The 23120-nt window shown below is 36.8% G+C and overlaps 1 protein-coding gene across 12 annotated transcripts in view; it reads left to right on the forward strand.

Moving 5' to 3' along the window:
* Nucleotides 1-23120, forward strand: part of kif1aa (kinesin family member 1Aa) — a 137117-nt gene that overhangs the window by 49749 nt on the left and 64248 nt on the right. For 8 of the 12 annotated variants that reach the window (XM_061978349.2, XM_061978353.2, XM_061978354.2 and 5 more), the window contains exons 14-20: nucleotides 4082-4120; nucleotides 4600-4733; nucleotides 16312-16391; nucleotides 16465-16540; nucleotides 17003-17082; nucleotides 22913-23019; nucleotides 23113-23120. The exon at nucleotides 23113-23120 is cut by the window's right edge and continues 73 nt beyond it. In XM_061978349.2, the coding sequence (XP_061834333.2) occupies nucleotides 4082-4120; nucleotides 4600-4733; nucleotides 16312-16391; nucleotides 16465-16540; nucleotides 17003-17082; nucleotides 22913-23019; nucleotides 23113-23120 (524 nt within the window). The remainder of the gene's footprint in view (nucleotides 1-4081; nucleotides 4121-4599; nucleotides 4734-16311; nucleotides 16392-16464; nucleotides 16541-17002; nucleotides 17083-22912; nucleotides 23020-23112) is intronic. The other 4 variants (XM_061978352.2, XM_061978359.2, XM_061978362.2 and 1 more) reach the window with 1 other exon arrangement.

Consider the following 23120-nt stretch of genomic DNA (forward strand, 5'->3'; position numbering starts at 1 on the left):
AAGTCGCTCCTGAGTATAAGTCGCACCCCCGGCCAAACTATGAAAAAACTGCGACTTATAGTCCGAAAAATACGGTATATCTGTCTCCGTTATCCATAGGTTTATCTATAACCCATAAAGTAGGCAGGCACGGAGCTATTTCTCAGCGTGTGTTTATTCCAGTCGGCACGTTGATACACTGACACACAACATCCGGATTCCCATCATGCATTGCTTCAAAACTACGGCAAGTAGTAATGTCCAAAAACATAACAGAGACGAAGCAGAAGAACGAAGAAGAGACATGGCGACGACGAGTAAGAAGAAGAAGTACGCTTGCAAGTTCCAAAATGATTTCACACACACACTCACACACACGTATTTACACGTACATTCACACTCACATTCACACACACGTTCACACTCACACATTCACACACACATTCATACGCGTACATTCACACACGCATACATTCACACACACATTCACACACACAGTCACACACACACACACACACATTCACACACACACACACACACACGTTCACATACACATTGACACACACATTCACACGCACACTCACACACACGTTCACACACACACACACACATTCACACACACATTCATACACTTACATTCACACACACATTCACACACACATTCATACACATACAGTACATTCACACACACAGTCACACATTCACACACACACACACGCATTCACACACACATTCATACGCGTACATTCACACACACATTCACACACACACATTCACACACACACACGCATTCACACACACATTCATACGCGTACATTCACACACACACACACACGTTCACATACACATTGACACACACATTCACACGCACACTCACACACACGTTCACACACACACACACACACATTCACACACACATTCATACACTTACATTCACACACACATTCACACACACATTCATACACATACAGTACATTCACACACACAGTCACACATTCACACACACACACGCATTCACACACACATTCATACGCGTACATTCACACACACATTCACACACACACATTCACACACACACACGCATTCACACACACATTCATACGCGTACATTCACACACACATTCACACACACACATTCACACACACAGTCACACATACATTCACACACATTCATACACTTACATTCACACACACATTCACACACACATTCATACACGTACATTCACACACACATTTACACACATACAGTACATACACACACACAGTCACACATTCACACACACACACACACACACACAAACACACACACACACACACATTCACACACACATCCATACGCGTACATTCACACACACATTCACACACACAGTCACACATACATTCACACACATTCACACACACACTCACACACACATTTACATATACATTCACACACACATTCACACATACATTCATACACACGTTCACACACACACATTCACACACACATTCATACACTTACATTCACACACACATTCACATACATTCACACACACATTCACACACACACATACATTCACTCACACACTCATACGTGTACATTCACACACACGTTCACACACACACATACATTCACTCACACACTCATACGTGTACATTCACACACACGTTCACACAAAACATAGATTCACACACAGTCACACATACATTCACACACACACACACACACACACACACACACACACACACACACACACACACACACACACAGACACACACACACACACACTCACACACATTCAGACACACGTTCACACACACATTCACACACACACTCACACACACATTTACATATACATTCACACATTCATTCACACACACACATTCATACACTTACATTCACACACACATTCACACACACATTCATACGCGTACATTCACACACACATACATTCACACACACAGTCACACATTCACACACACACACATTCCCACACACATTCATACGCGTACATTCACACACACATTCACACACACGTACATTCACACACATACATTCACACACACAGTCACACATTCATTCACACACACATGCACACACACACATTCACACACACCTTCACACACACACATTCACGTGTGAGAGTTTCATTTACCGTACAAGTATGACAGTACGTTGCAAGTACAGTTGTAAGTCCCAGATGACAGATGGTAGTAGTTTATAGTTTATGTTGTGTTGGCTCGTCAGTTCAGTCTTTGCTGAATATAGTCTTTTGTTGTGCCCTAAAAAGTGTTAATACTGTAAGTATTGTACTTGTTATGCAACAATCGTTTGATTGTAATGTGCACCTTAGTTGCAGTTTTCTTGAACAAATTTGGAGGTGTTGCCATGTGAAATCGCTAATGCTAATCAATAACACGTAAATTCCAAAGCCAATGTATATTAGCATCAAGCTAGTGCATGTTTGGGAAAGTGGAGCCTTACTTAACTTACGTAGGAGTGTTTTTTTGACTCAATTTCTTTGTTGGCTTTGAAAATTGCAACATTAATTAGTGGTAGTTTGGCTGAGTCCACTCTCAGTGCTGCTGGAGTGACCGCCGAGTGCAAAAGTGCATAGTCGGCAACCTGGCGTGATGTCATGGGCAACCCAGGTACCGTAACTTGGCACTGTTGGATTTTACGTGTTTCGGTGCCGGTGAGATTCGATGGGTGCCAAAAAAAAAACTGGATTTGGTACCCATCCCAAATGTTGACATATTTTTACCATTAAGTAAATGTTCAATGTTTCAGTACTTTTTACCATTAAGTAAATGTTCAATATTTCAGTACTTTTTACCATTAAGTCAGTACTTTTTACCATTAAGTAAATGTTCAATGTTTCAGTACTTTTTACCATTAAGTAAATGTTCAATGTTTCAGTACTTTTTACCATTAAATAAATGTTCAATGTTTCAGTACTTTTTACCATTAAGTAAATGTTCAATGTTTCAGTACTTTTTATGATTAAGTTAATGTTCAATGTTTCAGTACTTTTTACCATTAAGTAAATGTTCAACGTTTCAGTACTTTTTAACATTAAGTACATGTTCAATGTTTCAGTACTTTTTATGATTAAGTAAATGTTCAATGTTTCAGTACTTTGTACCATTAAGTAAATGTTCAATGTTTCAGTACTTTTTACCATTAAGTCAATGTTCAATGTTTCAGTACTTTTTACCATTAAGTAAATGTTCAATGTTTCAGTACTTTTTACCATTAAGTAAATGTTCAATGTTTCAGTACTTTTTACGATTAAGTAAATGTTCAATGTTTCAGTACTTTTTACCATTAAGTAAATGTTCAACGTTTCAGTACTTTTTACCATTAAATAAATGTTCAATGTTTCAGTACTTTTTACCATTAAGTAAATGTTCAATGTTTCAGTACTTTTTACCATTACGTAAATGTTCAATGTTTCAGTACTTTTTACCATTAATTAAATGTTCAATGTAGTATTTGTACATGATGACGTCACATGGGTCAAGTGTTTTTAGATGATTAAGTAGTATTTGTACATGATGACGTCACATGGGTCAAGTGTTTTTAGATGATTAAGTAGTATTTGTACATGATGACGTCACATGGGTCAAGTGTTTTTAGATGATTGAGTAGTATTTGTACATGATGACGTCACATGGGTCAAGTGTTTTTAGATGATTAAGTAGTATTTGTACATGATGACGTCACATGGGTCAAGTGTTTTTAGATGATTAAGTAGTATTTGTACATGATGACGTCACATGGGTCAAGTGTTTTTAGATGAGTAAGTAGTATTTGTACATGATGACGTCACATGGGTCAAGTGTTTTTAGATGATTAAGTAGTATTTGTACATGATGATGTCACATGGGTCAAGTGTTTTTAGATGATTAAGTAGTATTTGTACATGATGACGTCACATGGGTCAAGTGTTTTTTGAAGAATTGCCAGCATTTGAGTCTTAATGGTCCTTCTAAACACATGTTGTTTTTGCGATGACATTGTCTGTTTAATGGTATAATACAAGTATGGTCCAGGAGGTAACACAAGTCAATGTTTGTCTTCCTCTCTTCCTCTCTGTGTCTACCTCTTGTTGCCTTCAAGCATTTCCAGGCTCCGCCGCTGAGATCCAGGGTTTGAAATGTGTGTTTCCTGCCTCTTCTTCCCTCAAAATGCAAGCTTTTTTGTGCTCTTTGCTGGCTTGTTGGTTTTCATTTTGTATGTGTTACTCTCATTTGAATAATGACCACCATCGTGTGAGGTAGAAGAACAGTTACATAGGGAATGGTGTTTTAAAATGCACGCTGGCAATTAAAGATGTCTAATAATTACTGCCAATTACTTTGCTTTTATGTTGCATTTGTCCTACTGAGTTGTGCTGGTGCTTATCTGAACTGAGGCTTCATTTTTGAATGGTATTCTGCAGCTTGAATCTATTTCATTGGGATTTTGTCCTGTTTTATATATTATTTCTGCTGGCCTCGCTTGTTGTTATTATTACAGCCTCCTCTTTTTTTTTTCTGTCTGCATCTGTTTGGTTTGCTCACCTCCGACCACTTCCTGCACACAGACCAGAACAATAATGGTTAAAGGCCAAGCTGTCAATCATTTCCTTTCCACAGTGACCAACGCCATGACGGGCATGAGTCCCTCCCCGTCTCTGTCCGCCTTGTCCAGCCGGGCCGGATCCATCGCCAGCCTGCACGACCGCATCATGTTCAGCCCGGGCAGCGAGCAGGCCATCGAGCGCCTTAAGGTGACAAAATACTACTTGATTTGACTCTTGTTTGAGTAACAGGATTGAACGTAACAACAATGAGTTTTAGCATAGAATGAAGCCGACATGCAAACTCCACACGGGGATCGAAACCATGGCCTTATTCCAAAATGGAATAAATAAATTTTTATCCTCAAATTTCTGCACACAATAACCCATAATGACAATGTGAAAACGTTTTTTTTCCTCTTGTTCAATTTTTTTTGAAAATATTGTCACGTTCAAACACTGAGGACATCTATTAAACAAGACAAAAGGCAAGGAATCAAACAGAGACAGAATTCAATTTGGACTCAATATTGAGGAGAGACATGGCCACTGCACTCTCTGTACAGTCCTACACCACGCTCTGACGAAGAAGGTTTTCGTCTCCTCTTTATTACAATATTCAATGTTCACGCACCAACACATGTCTCAGCAGGAATGGGGAGTATGTAAAACAGTCATTGTTTTCGGTCGCTTTGAAGACCAAGAAGTGGGATTTCTTGGGCTTGGGCTCTTCCTGGATCCAGCTGGGGCAGGTGTTGGAGGACAATGGATAACCCCTCCCGTCTCCTGACCACAGTGACTTCAAGAGGGCAGCGGGTCGTAAACAGCGTTGACCTCGGTCACCAAACAGTTGGAAGAGAGTTTGTGAAATACTTCAGAGAGAGTTCGTTTAACACTTCAAAGAGAGTTCCTCTGGAAGTTGAGCAGATCCTGCCATCTGTCCGTGTTGAAATCACAGTGGAGTTTTACGAGCCTTCTTCCTCTTGTTAGGCCTCGAAAGACAGCATTCATAATACAACGTTTCTTTTGTGATAACTTACAAACAATTATTCCAACAAATATATTTAAAGAAATGCATGAAAACTTTGGCTGCTGACATACGCGGTAACATATTTTGTCAATTCCGGTTGTAACATTTTTTCAAAACTAGTCTTAATATATCTATTAATTTACTGTTAACATCTGGCTACTTTCTGTTGTAACAAGATTCTATCTACATATTTCTAAAAATGTAATAAGCACTTATTCTCCACACGGGAATCGAAACCATGTTACAGCCTTATTCCAAAATGGCATAAATTCATTTTTATCCTCAAAATTCTGCACACAATAACCCATAATGACGATGTGAAAATGTTTTTTTTTCTCTTGTTCAAATTTTTGGAAAATATATTTAAAGAAATGCATGAAAAATGTGGCTGCTGACATATGCGGTAACATATTTTGTCATTTCCGGTTGTAACATTTTCTCAAAACTAGTCTTAATATACTTGTTAATTTACTATTAACATCTGGCTACTTTCTGCTGTAACAAGATTATATCTACATATTTCTAAAAATGTAATAAGAACTTATTCTCCACACAGGGTACGAAACCATGTTACAGCCTTATTCCAAAATGGCATAAATTCATTTTTATCCTCAAAATTCTGCACACAATAACCCATAATGACAATGTGAAAATGTTTTTTTTTCTCTTGTTCAAATTTTTTGAAAATATAGTTGAAGAAATGCATGAAAACTTTGGCTGCTGACATACGCGGTAACACATTTTCTCAAAACTAGTCTTAATATACCTGTTAATTTACTGTTAACATCTGGCTACTTTCTGTTGTGACAAGATTATATCTACTGTACATATTTCTAAAAATGCAATAAGCACTTATTCGCCACACAGAAAGACCCCGAGCCCGGGGATCGAAACCATGTTACGGCCTTATTCCAAAATGGAATACATTAAAATATATCCTCAAAATTGTCAGAGTTTGTTGGTGACGAACCCCAAGATGCAGAGATGACGGCAGGCATTGAGCGAGAAAATATGATTTAATTGAACACTATGGCAAAAAAACAAACAAAAGGGTACAAACAAAAGGCGCGCACAAGGCGGAGAACAAACTTGGCTATGAACTAAAATAGCACAAAAGCTAACTGTCGACAAGAAACAAAAACACTTACTGTGACACGAAGGAACTATGACAAGAGCAGAGTGAACAAAAGTAAACAGAGCTACAACAACAATTATTATGACAGGTAGTAGTGACAACAAGTATTAGCGACAATGACAATGACAATAATCCAGCACTGACTGGAGGGGAAGGCAGGTTTAAATAGCAGCTGGCTGATTGACACCAGGTGTGGCCAGGTGCCAATCAGCCACAGCTGAGGGGAAGGAGCACTCAGGGAGACAATCAGGAAATGAAGACAAAATAAAAGCGCAGACAGGAAACTAAGACAAACGCAGAGGAAAAACTAAAACACAGTCAAACTGTCAGGGACAAGCCTGACAAAAATTCTGCACATAATAACCCATAACGACAACGTGAAAACGTTTTTTTTCTCTTGTTCAAATTTTTTTGAAAATATATTTAAAGAAATGCATGAAAACTTTGGCTGCTGACATACGCGGTAACATATTTTGTCATTTCCGGTTGTAACATTTTTTCAAAACTAGTCTTAATACATCTGTTATTTACTGTTAACATCTGGCTACTTTCTGCTGTAACAACATTATATCTACATGTTTTTAAAAATGTAATAAGCACTTATTCTCCACACAGGGTACGAAACCATGTTACAGCCTTATTCCAAAATGGAATAAATTCATTTTTATCCTCAAAATTCTGCACACAATAACCCATAATGACAATGTGAAAACATTTTTTTTCCTCTTGTTCAATTTTTTTTGAAAATATATTTAAAGAAATGCATGAAAACTTTGGCTACTGACATACGCGGTAACATATTTTGTCAATTCCGGTTGTAACATGTTTTCAAAACTAGTCTTAATATATCTATTAATTTACTGTTAACATCTGGCTACTTTCTGCTGTAACAAGATTCTATCTACATATTTCTAAAAATCTAATAAGCACTTATTCTCCACACGGGAATCGAAACCATGTTACAGCCTTATTCCAAAATGGCATAAATTAATTTTTATCCTCAAAATTCTGCACACAATAACCCATAATGACAATGTGAAAATGTTTTTTTTTCTCTTGTCCAAATTTAAAAAATATATATATATATTTAAAGAAATGCATGAAAACTTTGGCTGCTGACATACGTGGTAACATATTTTGTCATTTCCGGTTGTAACATTTTTTCAAAACTAGTCTTAATATACTTGTTAATTTACTGTTAACATCTGGCTACTTTCTGCTGTAACAAGATTCTATCTACATATTTCTAAAAATGTAATAAGCACTTATTCTCCACACAGGGTACGAAACCATGTTGCAGCCTTATTCTAAAATGGAATAAATTCATTTTTATCCTCAAAATTCTTCACACAATAACCCATAATGACAATGTGAAAAAGTTTTTTTTCCTCTTAAATAATAACTAAGAAATAATAACTAAGAAGAGAAATCGTCTAAAATGGAATACGTCGGAAAAACTTTTTTTTTTATTTTTTTTTTTATTATAAAAATGTGTAAAAAAATAAAATTAAAAAAATTCCCAGTCCACAATCATCCACAACACGTTCTCTTAGATTTCCATGTTATGATACATGTTCACATTATTTATTGACTGTATCTAAAAAAGATACAAATATATTTTTATTTAAATGAAGATATGAAATAATCCTAAATGAAATACAATGACTTAGTTTATATTATTGTATATACTAGGGCAGGGGTCACCAATGCGGTGCCCGCGGTCACCACGTAGCCCGTAAGGACCAGATGAGTAGCCCGCTTGCCTGTTCTAAAAATAGCTCAAATAGCAGCACTTACCAGTGAGCTGCCTCTATTTTTTAAATTGTATTTATTTACTAGCAAGCTGGTCTCGCTTTGCTCGACATTTTTAAATTCTAAAAGAGACAAAACTCAAATAGAATTTGAAAATCCAAGAAAATATTTTAAAGACTTGGTCTTCACTTGGAATAAGCGGTAGAAAATGGATGGGTCTTCACTTGTTTAAATAAATTCATTTATTTTTTACTTTGCTTCTTATTACTTTTAGAAATACAATTTTAGAGAAAAAATACAACCTTAAAAATGATTTTAGGATTTTTAAACAAATATACCTTTTTACCTTTTAAATTTCTTCCTCTTCTTTCCTGACAATTTAAATCAATGTTCAAGTAATTTTTTTTATTTTTTTTTTATTGTAAAGAATAATAAATATTTTAGCTTCTGTTTTTTCGACGAAGAATATTTGTGAAATATTTCTTCAAACTTACTATGATTAAAATTCAAAAAAATTATTCTGGCAAATCTAGAAAATCTGTAGAATCAAATGTAAATCTTATTTCAAAGTATTTTGAATTTCTTTTAAAATTTTTGTTCTGGAAAATCTAGAAGAAATACTGATTTGTCTTTGTTAGAAATAAAGCTTGATTGGATTTTAACCAATTTAAAACATGTCATCAAAATTCTAAAATGTATCTTAATAAGGAAAAATTACTAATGATGTCCCATAAATTATTTTTTTAATTTTTTCAAAAAGATTCAAATTAGCTAGTTTTTCTCTTCTTTTTGTCGGTTGAATTTTGAATTTTAAAGAGTCGAAATTGAAGATAAGCTATGTTTCAAAATTTTATTTTAATTTTTTTCGTGTTTTCTCCTCTTTTAAACCGTTCAATTAAGTGTTTTTTTCATCATTTATTCTCTACAAAAAACCTTCCGTAAAAGGAAAAAAAAAATGTACGACGGAATGACAGACAGAAATACCCATTTTTTTATATATATATAAATTTATTTATTTAGCTATTCTTGTTTAAATCACACTTACGTGTAACTTAGAAATGACAATATATTTATTTATTTAAGTGTGTATCAAACTGGTAGCCCTTCGCATTAATCAGTACCCAAGAAGTAGTTTTTGGTTTCAAAAAGGTTGGTGACCCCTGTACTAGGGCATAAAATCAGTGTCAGTTGAGTCGGTCCATAGGTTGCCTGTAGGGATTTTTAATGTCCAGCAGATGTCAGTATTTAGCAGAGGTGGGACCAAGTCATTGCTTTGCAAGTCACAAGTAAGTCTCAAGTCTTTACCCTCAAGTCTCGAGTCAAGTCCCGAGTCAAGACAGGGCAAGTCCGAGTCAAGTCCAAAGTCAAGACTGGAAAGTCTCAAGTCAAGTCCCAAGTCCTGCATTTTGAGTTTCGAGTCCTTTCAAGTCATTTAACCACAGACTAATATATTTACACAGATTGTGTATGCTTTTAAAACGCTGTATTTATTTATTAAAACAAGTGCATTTGAAATTGCAGGGAAAAAGATAGTGCTGACATTGCACTTCAAAATAGCACTATTAACCAGTAATTTTAAACATGTAACTCATTCCTTTACAGAATAAACACATTTGAAAAAAAACAAGTGCAACTGTACTTATTTGCACAAAAGTGTTAACATTGTATTTCCATGGCATATTGCATTGTAACTAGTTCCACAGCAGTTTCTATCCTGTTCTTACCTTATCTCATTGATCTCATCTCATACTGTATGTGTGTTTATGTGTGCGTACACATGAAAAACATAACAAATATATGAACATAACAATGAACAGAGTTGTACTTTTTAGATGTCAGGACCCTATGCAATATGTACACATACTCTTAATATAGTATACATTTTAACTGACCTTTATTTGACTATGTTTGTCTTTTTGTAGGTGGCTAAAATACGCGGTGCTGCTGACTGCCGTCTAACGTTACGTTACTGTGTGTGATACATTGACTAACGTAACGTTATGTATAGGTACCTCATGAAACCCTGCTTAAAAAAAAATCACTTGACAAAAAGTATGAATAAGGTAGCAAACTGCAGTGGACGCAACAGATTGCCGTGTTTGCAATGACGTTATAACCATAGACATCTTTTAAGTAGACGCAGCATTGGTTGCTGTGACCTGAGCAATTTGGCCGCCATCTTGAAGTGCTGATGAGGAGCCGGCGAGCAGCCGAAACTGACAGTTGACAGGTAGAAAACAAAGATGGTGTTCAGCGTTTTCCTGCTCAAATGAGCGGACTGTTGAAAATAGGAATCGGGGGATTACTTTTCACAAGTGAGATTTAACATTAACGTACTATTGGTTGTATTTTATGAAAATAATATTACCACAGAGTTGAGAAGGATCAAAGATCTTCAATATTTGTATGTGAAAATCACAAAGAAATCTTCTGTGGGAGGATGACGCCCCTACAGGGGTTTGCTTTACAAACTTTCAGCCCCACCTAAAACAAAATTCACCAGCCGCCACTGATTATGATGCATTCTCATTTTAGGCAAAGTATAAGACAATACTTTCTTAACAGTATAATTGTAATCAGGAATCAGTCTTCAAGTAACAATATTCAAATACTAACATTGTTGGGTAAAACAGAATTTGGTTTTATTCTGAATCCAGTGAAACAGATTGGTGGTTTTAGCTGATATGAAGACTTTCAGGTGTTTATATATGTTTAAGTATTTGGCAGACGCTTTTATCCAAAGCGACTTACATAAAATAATACATATAAAACAATCACTGCAAACATTATCATTTAAGGGAAGAATGTAATAGAAAATATCAATACAAAGTGTCAAGACAGAATAAACTCTCTGCTGCTGAAGCAACAGAGATACAGTCTATGGTCCCTAAGATATATAGATATCTAATGTATTCATACATTGTTTATGTAGGATACACACATATGTATATATAACCTAATCATATTGTTTCTTCAATTTAAAAATAGATTACCGTTTTTTTCCCCCTTCTCTGGGATTATATTCCCAGTTTTGATCTCGGACGTCTGGTCACTTATAGCGTATAAGAATATTATATTACTGTTAAGCAAACTATGAATAATAAAACACGCCAAAACATGTGTCTGTTATCATAGCTACACGTGTGACAAAAAAGGGGGTGAAAATCAGTGGTATTCAGTGAGGTAAGATGAATTAAATGCACTGACAGTTCATTGCTCCTGCCAAATGAATTGCACTGAGTGGAGCGGATCACCACTCCAAGATGGCGGCCACGCGCCTCGTCTGTGCCAGTAGGCAGTAGCGCTCTATGCTGCGTCTACTTATAAGATGTCTATGGTTATAACGTTAGCAGTGAGTTTGCAGCCTCACTGATTTAACTACACAGCAAATAAAAGTCACGTTACTTAGCCAATAAACGTTATCTTACATTCAAAACTTACCCTTCTTTGTGCAACTTCAAATGTCGAACGAAGTTGGAAGTTGTTGCGTCTCCGTCTGTAATATTCGAACTGCGTGATTTGCATACCGCAATTCGTTTTTTGTTGACCAAGTCGTAGTTTTTATACCCGAACGAAACCAACTTTAACATAATTGTTTATCACTGGCACGTTGTTGGACAACTCTTGTTCATTGGTTGTACTGCAATTTGATTGGATGAATGCTGCGTGATGAAAACAACGTAAATCTAATTTGATTGGCTGTTGTACTGACAGCACACCAGCTGATAGGAACAACACGCTGATAGACAGACGAAGAAAATGAAAAATACGGAGCGCTCCCAAATAACTTTTTAAGCTTTGGATTTTGGGGAAAGTGGCAAGTCATGTCAAGTCATGTCAAGTCAAAAGGCTCAAGTCCAAGTGAAGTCACAAGTCATTGATGTTAAAGTCTAAGTCGAGTTGCAAGTCTCTTCACATTTTGTCAAGTCGAGTCTAAAGTCATCAAATTCATGACTCGAGTCTGACTCGAGTCCAAGTCATGTGACTCGAGTCCACACCTCTGGTATTTAGTGACACAGTATCGACACAGTATCAATACAGTTTTGCAATGTGTCGAAACGCTTCATGAGGCCTCATCAACCCATCACTAATAAGCACTTATTCGCCACACAGAAAGACCCCGAGCCCGGGGATCGAAACCATGTTACGGCCTTATTCCAAAATGGAATACATTAAAATATATCCTCAAAATTGTCAGAGTTTGTTGGTGACGAACCCCAAGATGCAGAGATGACGGCAGGCATTGAGCGAGAAAATATGATTTAATTGAACACTATGGCAAAAAAACAAACAAAAGGGTACAAACAAAAGGCGCGCACAAGGCGGAGAACAAACTTGGCTATGAACTAAAATAGCACAAAAGCTAACTGTCGACAAGAAACAAAAACACTTACTGTGACACGAAGGAACTATGACAAGAGCAGAGTGAACAAAAGTAGACAGAGCTACAACAACAATTATTATGACAGGTAGTAGTGACAACAAGTATTAGCGACAGTGACAATGACAATAATCCAACACTGACTGGAGGGGAAGGCAGGTTTAAATAGCAGCTGGCTGATTGACACCAGGTGTGGCCAGGTGCCAAACAGCCACAGCTGAGGGGAAGGAGCACTCAGGGAGACAATCAGGAAATGAAGACAAAATAAAAGCGCTGACAGGAAACTAAGACAAACGCAGAGGGAAAACTAAAACACAGTCAAACTGTCAGGGACAAGCCTGACAAAAATTCTGCACACAATAACCCATAATGACAATGTGAAAACTTTTTTTTTTCTCTTGTTCAAATTTTTTTGAAAATATATTTAAAGAAATGCATGAAAACTTTGGCTGCTAACATACGCGGTAACATATTTTGTCAATTCCGGTTGTAACATTTTTTCAAAATTAGTCTTAATACATCTATTAATTTACTGTTAACATCTGGCTACTTTCTGCTGTAACAAGATTCTATCTACATATTTCTAAAAATGTAATAAGGACTTATTCTCCACACAGGGATCGAAACCATGTTACAGCCTTATTCCAAAATGGAATAAATTCATTTTTATCCTCAAAATTCTGCACACAATAACCCATAATGACGATTTGAAAATGTTTTTTTTTCTCTTGTTCAAATTTAAAAATATATATATATTTAAAGAAATGCATGAAAACTTTGGCTGCTGACATGCGGTAACATATTTTGTCATTTCCGGTTGTAACATTTTTTCAAAACTAGTCATAATATACTTGTTAATTTACTGTTAACATCTGGCTACTTTCTGCTGTGACAAGATTATATCTACATATTTCTAAAAATGTAATAAGCACTTATTCTCCACACAGGGTACGAAACCATGTTACAGCCTTATTCCAAAATGGAATAAATTCATTTTTATCCTCAAAATTCTGCACACAATAACCCATAATGACAATGTGAAAAGTTTTTTTTTCCGTCTTGTTCAAATTTTTTTGAAAACATAGTTAAAGAAATGCATGAAAAATGTGGCTGCTGACACACGTGGTAACATATTTTGTCATTTCCGGTTGTAACATTTTCTCAAAACTAGTCTCCATGAAATGTAGCTAAGCTACTAGTTAGTTTCCATGAAATGTAGCTAAGCCACTAGTTAGTCTCCATTAAATGTAGCTAAGCTACTAGTTAGTTTCCATGAAATGTAGCTAAGCTACTAGTTAGTCTCCATGAAATTTAGCTAAGCCACTAGTTAGTCTCCATTAAATCTAGCTATGCTACTTGTTAGTCTCCACGAAATGTAGATAAGCTACTTCTTAGTCTCCATGAAATGTAACTAAGCTACTAGTTAGTCTCCATGAAATTTATCTAAGCTACTAGTTAGTCTCCATGAAATTTAGCTAAGCCACTAGTTAGTCTCCATTAAATGTAGCTATGCTACTTGTTAGTCTCCATGAAATGTAGCTAAGCTACTTCTTAGTTTCCATGAAATGTATCTAAGCTACTAGTTAGTCTCCATGAAATGTAGCTAAGCTACTTCTTAGTTTCCATGAAATGTATCTAAGCTACTAGTTAGTCTCCATGAAATGTAGCTAAGCTACTAGTTAGTCTCCATGAAATGTAGCAAAGCTAATAGTTAGACTCAATTAAATGTAGCCAGGCTACTAGTTAGTCTCCATTAAATCTAGCTATGCTTCTTGTTAGTCTCCATGAAATGTAGCTAAGCTACTTCTTAGTCTCCATGATTTGTAGCTAAGCTACTTCTTAGTCTCCATGACATTTATCTAAGCTACTAGTTAGTCTCCATGAAATTTAGCTAAGCCACTAGTTAGTCTCCATTAAATGTAGCCAGGCTACTAGTTAGTCTCCATTAAATGTAGCTATGCTACTTATTAGTCTCCATGAAATGTAGATAAGCTACTTCTTAGTTTCCATGAAATGTATCTAAGCTACTAGTTAGTCTCCATGTAATGTAGCTAAGCTACTAGTTAGTCTCCATGAAATTTTAACTAAGCCACTAGTTAGTCTCCATTAAATGTAGCCAGGCTACTAGTTAGTCTCCATTAAATGTAGCTATGCTTCTTGTTAGTCTCCATGAAATGTAGATAAGCTACTTCTTAGTCTCCATGAAATGTATCTAAGCTACTAGTTAGTCTCCATTAAATGTAGCCAGGCTACTAGTTAGTCTCCATTAAATCTAGCTATGCTTCTTGTTAGTCTCCATGAAATGTAGCTAAGCTACTTCTTAGTCTCCATGAAATGTAGCTAAGCTACTTCTTAGTCTCCATGAAATGTAGCTAAGCTACTAGTTAGTCTCCATGAAATGTGACTAAGCTACAAGTCAGTCTCATTAAAATGTAGCTAAGCTACTAGTTAGTCTCAATTAAATGTAGCTAAGCCACTAGTTAGTCTCCATGAAATGTAGTTAAGCTACTTGTTAGTCTCCATGAAATATAGCTATGCCACTAGTTAGTCCCCATGAAACATAGCTAAGCCATTAGTTAGTATCCATGAAATGTAGCTAAACTACTAGTTAGTCCCCATGAAATGTAGCTAAGCTACTTGTTAGTCTCCATGAAATATAGCTAAGCCACTAGTTAGTCCCCATGAAACATAGCTAAGCCACTAGTTAGTATCCATGAAATGTAGCTAAACTACTAGTTAGTCTCCATGAAATGTAGTTAAGCTACTTCTTAGTCTCCATGAAATGTAGCTAAGCTACTAGTTAGTCTCCATGAAATGTAGCTAGGCTACTAGTTAGTCTCCATGAAATTTAGCTAAGCCACTAGTTAGTCTCCATTAAATGTAGCCGGGCTACTAGTTAGTCTCCATGAAATGTAGCTAAATTACTTGTTAGTCTCCATGAAATGTAGCTAAGCTACAAGTTAGTCTCAAGGAAATGTAGCTAAACTACTAGTTAGTCTCCATGAAACATAGCTAAGCCACTAGTAGTATCCATGAAATTTAGCTAAACTACTAGTTAGTCTCCATGAAACATAGCTAAGCCACTAGTTAGTATCCATGAAATTTAGCTAAGCTACTAGTTAGTCTCCATGAAATGTAGCTGATGATTTTAGATTGTCCTGAAGAATTTGGAGGTAATCCTCCTTTTTCATTGTCCCATTTACTCTCTGTAAAGCACCAGTTCCATTGGCAACAAAACAGGCCCTGAGCATAATACTACCACCACCATGCTTGACGGTAGGAATGGTGTTCCTGGGATTAAAGGCCTCACCTTTTTTATTGCTGGGTATTGTGGCCAAACAGCTCAATTTTTGTTTCATCTGACCACAGAACTTTCCTTCAGAAGGTCTTATCTTTGTCCATGTGATGTCAGATGTTGACTTCCTTTTTTCTTCCAAGATAGTCTTTGGCCCACAAAATAATTGTTGTCTTCATTTGTGCTCCATGTCAGGAAACGGAGAAGATCATCGCCGAGCTTAACGAGACGTGGGAGGAGAAACTTCGCCGCACAGAAGCCATTCGAATGGAACGGTGAGCTCCCGTTTCTTTCCCCCGACCACCACGAACCGGCCCGCTGAGGCCTCGGCCTGATTTGTATCCGCAGGGAGGCCCTGCTGGCAGAAATGGGCGTGGCCATGCGAGAGGACGGCGGGACAGTGGGCGTCTTCTCCCCGAAGAAGGTAATGAGACGTGTGTGACATCACGTGTTGCCATGACAATAAAAGGCCTCCTTGTTCCCCCCGAAGCCATCCGACAGAAAGCCCCAAGCTGTCTTTATTGACAATGTGGGCCTCTTTTCCCCCAACGAGGTGTGTAGTGTGGAGTGTGTAGTGTGGAGTGTGGGTGCTTCTCTAACATCAGGTTTGATCTCAGCACTTGAAGAGCTAGCTGCATGAGGTTTTGCTTTGACCACTGTGAGACATTGCTTTGTGATATGCAGTGTTTGCACAATGACTTGTTAAGGTTAAAGTACCAATGATTGTCACACACACACACAGTAGGTGTGGCGAAATGATTCTATGCATTTGACCCATCACCCTTGATCACCCCCTGGGAGGTGAGGGGAGCAGTGAGCAGCAGCGGTGGCCGCGCCCGGGAATCATTTTTGGTGATTTAACCCTTGTTTAATGCTCTCTTGTCAGACGCCTCATCTGGTCAACCTCAACGAGGACCCCCTCATGTCCGAGTGTCTGCTCTACTACATCAAGGATGGCATCACAAGGTGAGACGATTACTATCTTAGGACTGCTTATACCAGGGGTCGGCAACCCGCGGCTCTAGAGCCGCATAGCGCCGCCCTAGTGGCTCTCTGGAGCTTTTTCAAAAATGTATGAAAAATGGAAAAAGTTGAGGGGAAAAAAATATATTTTTTGTTTTAATATGGTTTCTGTAGGAGGACAAACATGACACAAACCTCCCTAATTGTTATAAAGCACACTGTTTATATTAAACATGCTTCACTGATTCGAGTATTTGGCGAGCGCCGTTTTGTCCTACTAATTTTGGCAGTCCTTGAACTCACCTTAGTTTGTTTACATGTATATCTTTCTGCGACTTTCTAGGACGTGTTTTATGCCACTTATTTTTCTGTCTCATGTTGTCCACCAAACTTTTAACGTTGTGCATGAATCCACAAAGGTGAGTTTTGTTGATGTTATTGACTTGTGTGGAGTGCTAATCAGACATATTTGGTCACTGCATGACTGCGAGCTAATCGATGCTAACATGCTATTTAGGCTAGCTATATGTACATATTGCATAATTATGCCTCATTTGTAGCTATATTTGAGCTCATTTAGTTTCCTTTAAGTCATATTAATTCAATTTATATCTCATGACACACTATCTGTATGTAATATGACAGATTTGTTTTTGTATTTTTGGTCCAATAAGGCTCTTTCAACATTTTGGGTTGCCGACCCCTGGCTTATACCAATATGTTGGTAACAAAATGTAGTTCCATACTTTTCAATGCTTTTCAAAAGAAAGGGGACCACAAAAAAATGTCATTATTGTCTTTATTTGAACAAAAAAATCTTAAAGGGGAACATTATCACAATTTCAGAATGGTTAAAACCATTAAAAATCAGTTCCCAGTGGCTTATTATATTTTTCGAAGTTTTTTTCAAAATTTTACCCATCACGCAATATCCCTAAAAAAAGCTTCAAAGTGCCTGATTTTAAACATCGTTATAAACACCCGTCCATTTTCCTGTGACGTCACATAGTGAAGCCAACACAAACAAACATGGCGGAAAGAACAGCAAGCTATAGCGACATTAGCTCGGATTCAGACTCGGATTCAACAGATTACGCATGTATTGAAACGTTAGTCCCCATGAAACATAGCTAAGCCACTAGTTAGTATCCATGAAATGTAGCTAAGCTACTAGATAGACTGCATTAAATGTAGCCAGGCTACTAGTTAGTCTCCATTAAATCTAGCTATGCTTCTTGTTAGTCTCCATGAAATGTAGCTAAGCTACTTCTTAGTCTCCATGAAATGTAACTAAGCTACTAGTTAGTCTCCATGAAATGTAGCTAAGATACTAGTTAGTCTCCATGAAATGTAGCTAAGCCACTAGTTACTCTCCATTAAATGTAGCCAGGCAACTAGTTAGTCTCCATTAAATCTAGCTATGCTTCTTGTTAGTCTCCATGAAATGTAGCTAAGCTACTTCTTAGTCTCCATGAAATGTGACTAAGCTACAAGTCAGTCTCATTAAAATGTAGCTAAGCTACTAGTTAGTCTCAATTAAATGTAGCTAAGCCACTAGTTAGTCTCCATGAAATGTAGCTAAGCTACTTGTTAGTCTCCATGAAACTTAGCTAAGCCACTAGTTAGTCTCCATTAAATGTAGCTATGCTACTAGTTAGTCTCCATGAAATGTAGCTAAGCTACAAGTTTGTCTCAAGGAAATGTAGCTAAACTACTAGTTAGTGTCCATGAAACATAGCTAAGCCACTAGTTAGTATCCATGAAATTTAGCTAAGCTACTAGTTAGTCTCAATGAAATGTAGCTGATGATTTTAGATTGCCCTTCAAAATTTTACCCATCACACAATATCCCTAAAAAAAAGCTTCAAAGTGCCTGATTTTAACCATCGTTATATACACCCGTCCATTTTCCTGTGACGTCACATAGTGAAGCCAACACAAACAAACATGGCGGAAAGAACAGCAAGCTATAGCGACATTAGCTCGGATTCAGACTCGGATTCAACAGATTACGAATGTATTGAAACGGATGGTTGTAGTGTGGAGGCAGGTAGCGAAAGCGAAATTGAAGAAGAAACTGAAGCTATTGAGCCATATCGGTTTGAACCGTATGCAAGCGAAACCGACGAAAACGACACGACAGCCAGCGACACGGGAGAAAGCGAGGACGAATTCGGCGATCGCCTTCTAACCAACGATTGGTATGTGTTTGTTTGGCATTAAAGGAAACTAACAACTATGAACTGGTTTACAGCATATGAAATACATTTGGCAACAACATGCACTTTGAGAGTGCAGACAGCCCAGTTTTCATCAATTAATATATTCTGTAGACATACCCTCATCCGCGCTTTTTTCCTGAAAGCTGATCTGTCCAGTTTTGGAGTTGATGTCAGCAGGCCAGGGAAGCTAGGGTCGATATTCTTCTCTTGATCATCTTCGGTGGAACAAACTGCCGCCATTGCTTGCCGTGCTACCGAGGTCCTTTGTCCCTGAATTGCTCACACACTCCGGCAGATTCAATGGGGGTCTGGCGGCAGATTTTTTTGACTTTATCGTTGGAAATGCATCTGCTTTGAGTGTCGCAGGATATCCACACATTCTTGCCATCTCTGTCGTAGCATAGCTTTCGTCGGTAAAGTGTGCGGAACAAAACGTCCAATTTCTTGCCACTTTCGCATCTTTGGGCCACTGGTGCAACTTGAATCCGTCCCTGTTGGTGTTGTTACACCCTCCGACAACACACCGACGAGGCATGATGTCTCCAAGGTACGGAAAACAGTCGATAAAACGGAAAATAACAGAGCTGATTTGACTCGGTGTTTGAGAAAACGGCGGATTGCTTCCCAATGTGACGTCATCGCTGCGAGAGGGAATATTAGAAAGGCGTTTCATTCGCCAAAATTCACCCATTTAGAGTTCGGAAATCGGTTAAAAAAAAATATGGTCTTTTTTTCTGCAACATCAAGGTATATATTGACGCTTACATAGGTCTGGTGATAATGTTCCCCTTTAAGGTACATTAAACATATGTTTATTATTGCAATTGGGGCCTTAAATAAAATAGTGAACATACTAGACAACTTGTCTTTTAGTAGTAAGTAAACAAACAAAGGCTCCTAATTAGTCTGCTGACGTATGCAGTAACATATTGTGTCATTTACCGGTACTGTATCTACCTATTATTTTGTACACATTATGAGGGACAAACTGTAAAAAAAATATTATTAATCTACTTGTTCATTTACTGTTAATATCTGCTTATTTTGTCTTTTAACATGTTCTATCTACACTTTTGTTCAAATGTAATAATCACTTATTCTTCTCTTCTTTGATACTTTACATTAGTTTGGGATGATACCACACGGCCCCCTGACATCCCTTCTCAACTATCTATGCGACATCAAGGCTTGGTTAGCCCAGAATTGTTTAATAATGAATGAGGGAAAAACGGAAATTTCAGTTTTTGGTCCGGCCCTCACTGACTTGGGACCATTGCAAAAATTATGTGCGTCCCAAAGTCACCAGCATTGGCGTCACTATAGACAGCCATTTTAAACTTGACAAACAAGTCAATGGCGTTTTAAAATCGTGTTTTTATCATCTTCGTCTTTTAGCAAAGGTAAAACCGTTTTTATCTTTTAACCTTTTTGAACAAGTGGTGCATGCTTTTATTTCAAGTGGCCTGGACTACTGCAATGCACTTCATGCTGGCATTAGCCAAAAAGCTCTCTCCCGGTTGCAGTTAGTCCAGAACGTGGCAGCATGACTTTTAACAGGGGCCAGGAGACGCCAGCATATAACCCCAATTCTTCAGAGTTTGCACTGGCTCCCTGTTCATTTTAGAATTGATTTTAAAACCTTGCTGTTTGTTTTTAAAGCTTTACATGGACTGGCACCTCATTATATCTCGGACCTCATTCAAATTTACACTTCTGCGCGCGCTCTGAGGTCCGAGAGCCAGCTCCAGCTCGTGGTGCCCAAGACCAGACTTAAATCCAGGGGAGACAAGGCCTTCTCTGTGGTCGGCCCTAAGCTCTGGAACACTCTGCCCCTCCATGTTCGAAGCGCTCCCACAGTGGAGTGTTTTAAGTCTCGTCTTAAGACCCACTTTTATTCTCTGGCTTTTAACACTATGTGAGTTGTGTGGTCCTCTGTTGTCCTCTGTGTTTTTAAAATGTTGATTTCTATTTACTGTTTTAATCGGTTATACCCTTTAAAAAAAATGTTAATCATATTTATTTTATATTGTTTTTTTTGTATTTATTTTTTGTTTGTATTCAGTCATTTTTTCAAGGTTAAAAATGATTTTCAAGGTAAACAAATGATTTTCAAGGTAAAAAAAAATTTTCAAGTAAATTTTTTTTTTCAAGGTTAAAAATGATTTTCAAGGTAAACAAATGATTTTCAAGGTACAAAAACATTTTCAAGGTAAAATTTTTTTTTCAAGGTAAAAAAAAATGTTCAAGGTAAAAAATGATTTTCAAGGTACAAAAATTTTTTCAAGGTAACATTTTTTTTTCAAGGTAAAAAATGATTTTCAAATTTTTTTAATTTAAAAAAAATGTTTTTAAATTGTTTTATTTATTTATTTATTTTTTATTTGTAAAAATTTTTTAAACTTTTTTTAATTTTTTTTAAATTTTTTAAAACAATTTAAAACAATTTTAAATGTTTTTAATTTTGTTTAAACAATTTTAACAATTAACATTTTTTTTTTAGGGTTAGGGTTAGGGTTAGGGTTAAGATTAGGGTTAAGATTAGGGTTAGGGTTAGTGTAACATTTTTTTTTTAGGGTTAGGGTTAGGGTTAGGGTTAAGATTAGGGTTAAGATTAGGGTTAGGGTTAGTGTAACATTTTTTTTTTAAAAAGTTAAAAAAAAGTTAAAAAAAAAGTTTTTAAAAAATTAAAAAAAATTAAAATTAAAAAAAAATAAATTTAAATTTAATTTTTTTTTTTAAATTTACATTTTTTTTTTTTAATTTTTACAAAAATTAAAAAAAAATTAAATAATTAAAAAAAAATGTTTTAAGTTAAAACATGATTTTCAAGGTAAAAAATTATTTTTGAATATTGTTTTTAATATTGTTGTGCAGCACTTTGGAAACTTTTTGTTGTTTAAATGTGCCGTATAAATAAAGTGGATTGGATTGATTGGAGAGAAGTGTTATGTTGACTGTTTCCATACTAGTACCATGTCTAGTAGAGCGCTAATCTCAGAAGTATTATGTTGACTGTTTCCACACTAGTACCATGTCTTGTATGTTGGAGAGAAGTATTATGTTGACTGTTTCCACACTAGTACCATGTCTTTTATGTTAGAGAGAAGTCTTATGTTGAGTGTTTCCACACTAGTACCATGTCTTGTATGTTGGAGAGAAGTCTTATGTTGACTGTTTCCACACTAGTACCATGTCTAGTATGTTGGAGAGAAGTATTATGTTGACTGTTTCCATACTAGTACCATGTCTAGTATGTTCTCAGAAGTATTATGTTGACTGTTTCCACACTAGTATCATGTCTTGTATGTTGGAGAGAAGTCTTATGTTGACTGTTTCCACACTAGTATCATGTCTTGTATGTTAGAGAGAAGTCTTATGTTGAGTGTTTCCACACTAGTACCATGTCTAGTATGTTCTCAGAAGTATTATGTTGACTGTTTCCACACTCGTACCATGTCTTGTATGTTGGAGAGAAGTATTATGTTGACTGTTTCCACACTAGTACCATGTATTGTATGTTGGAGAGAAGTCTTATGTTGACTGTTTCCACACTAGTACCATGTCTTGTATGTTGGAGAGAAGTCTTATGTTGACTGTCTGCATGTCCTCAGGGTGGGTCGTCTGGACGCCAGTAGCCGCCAGGACATCGTCCTCAGTGGTCACTTCATCATGGACCAGCACTGCACCTTCACCAGCTGCACTGATGTGCAGGGAGAGAGTGGGTGCTCTTCACTTTATTAACAGTCTGTGCACAGGGAGAGAGTGGGTGCTCTTCACCTTAACAACCATTAACATCTTTGTCTGCCAGCAGCCGTGGTC

The sequence above is a fragment of the Nerophis lumbriciformis genome, linkage group LG18 (genome assembly GCF_033978685.3).
Source record: "Nerophis lumbriciformis linkage group LG18, RoL_Nlum_v2.1, whole genome shotgun sequence".
Taxonomy (NCBI): Eukaryota; Metazoa; Chordata; class Actinopteri; order Syngnathiformes; family Syngnathidae; genus Nerophis; species Nerophis lumbriciformis.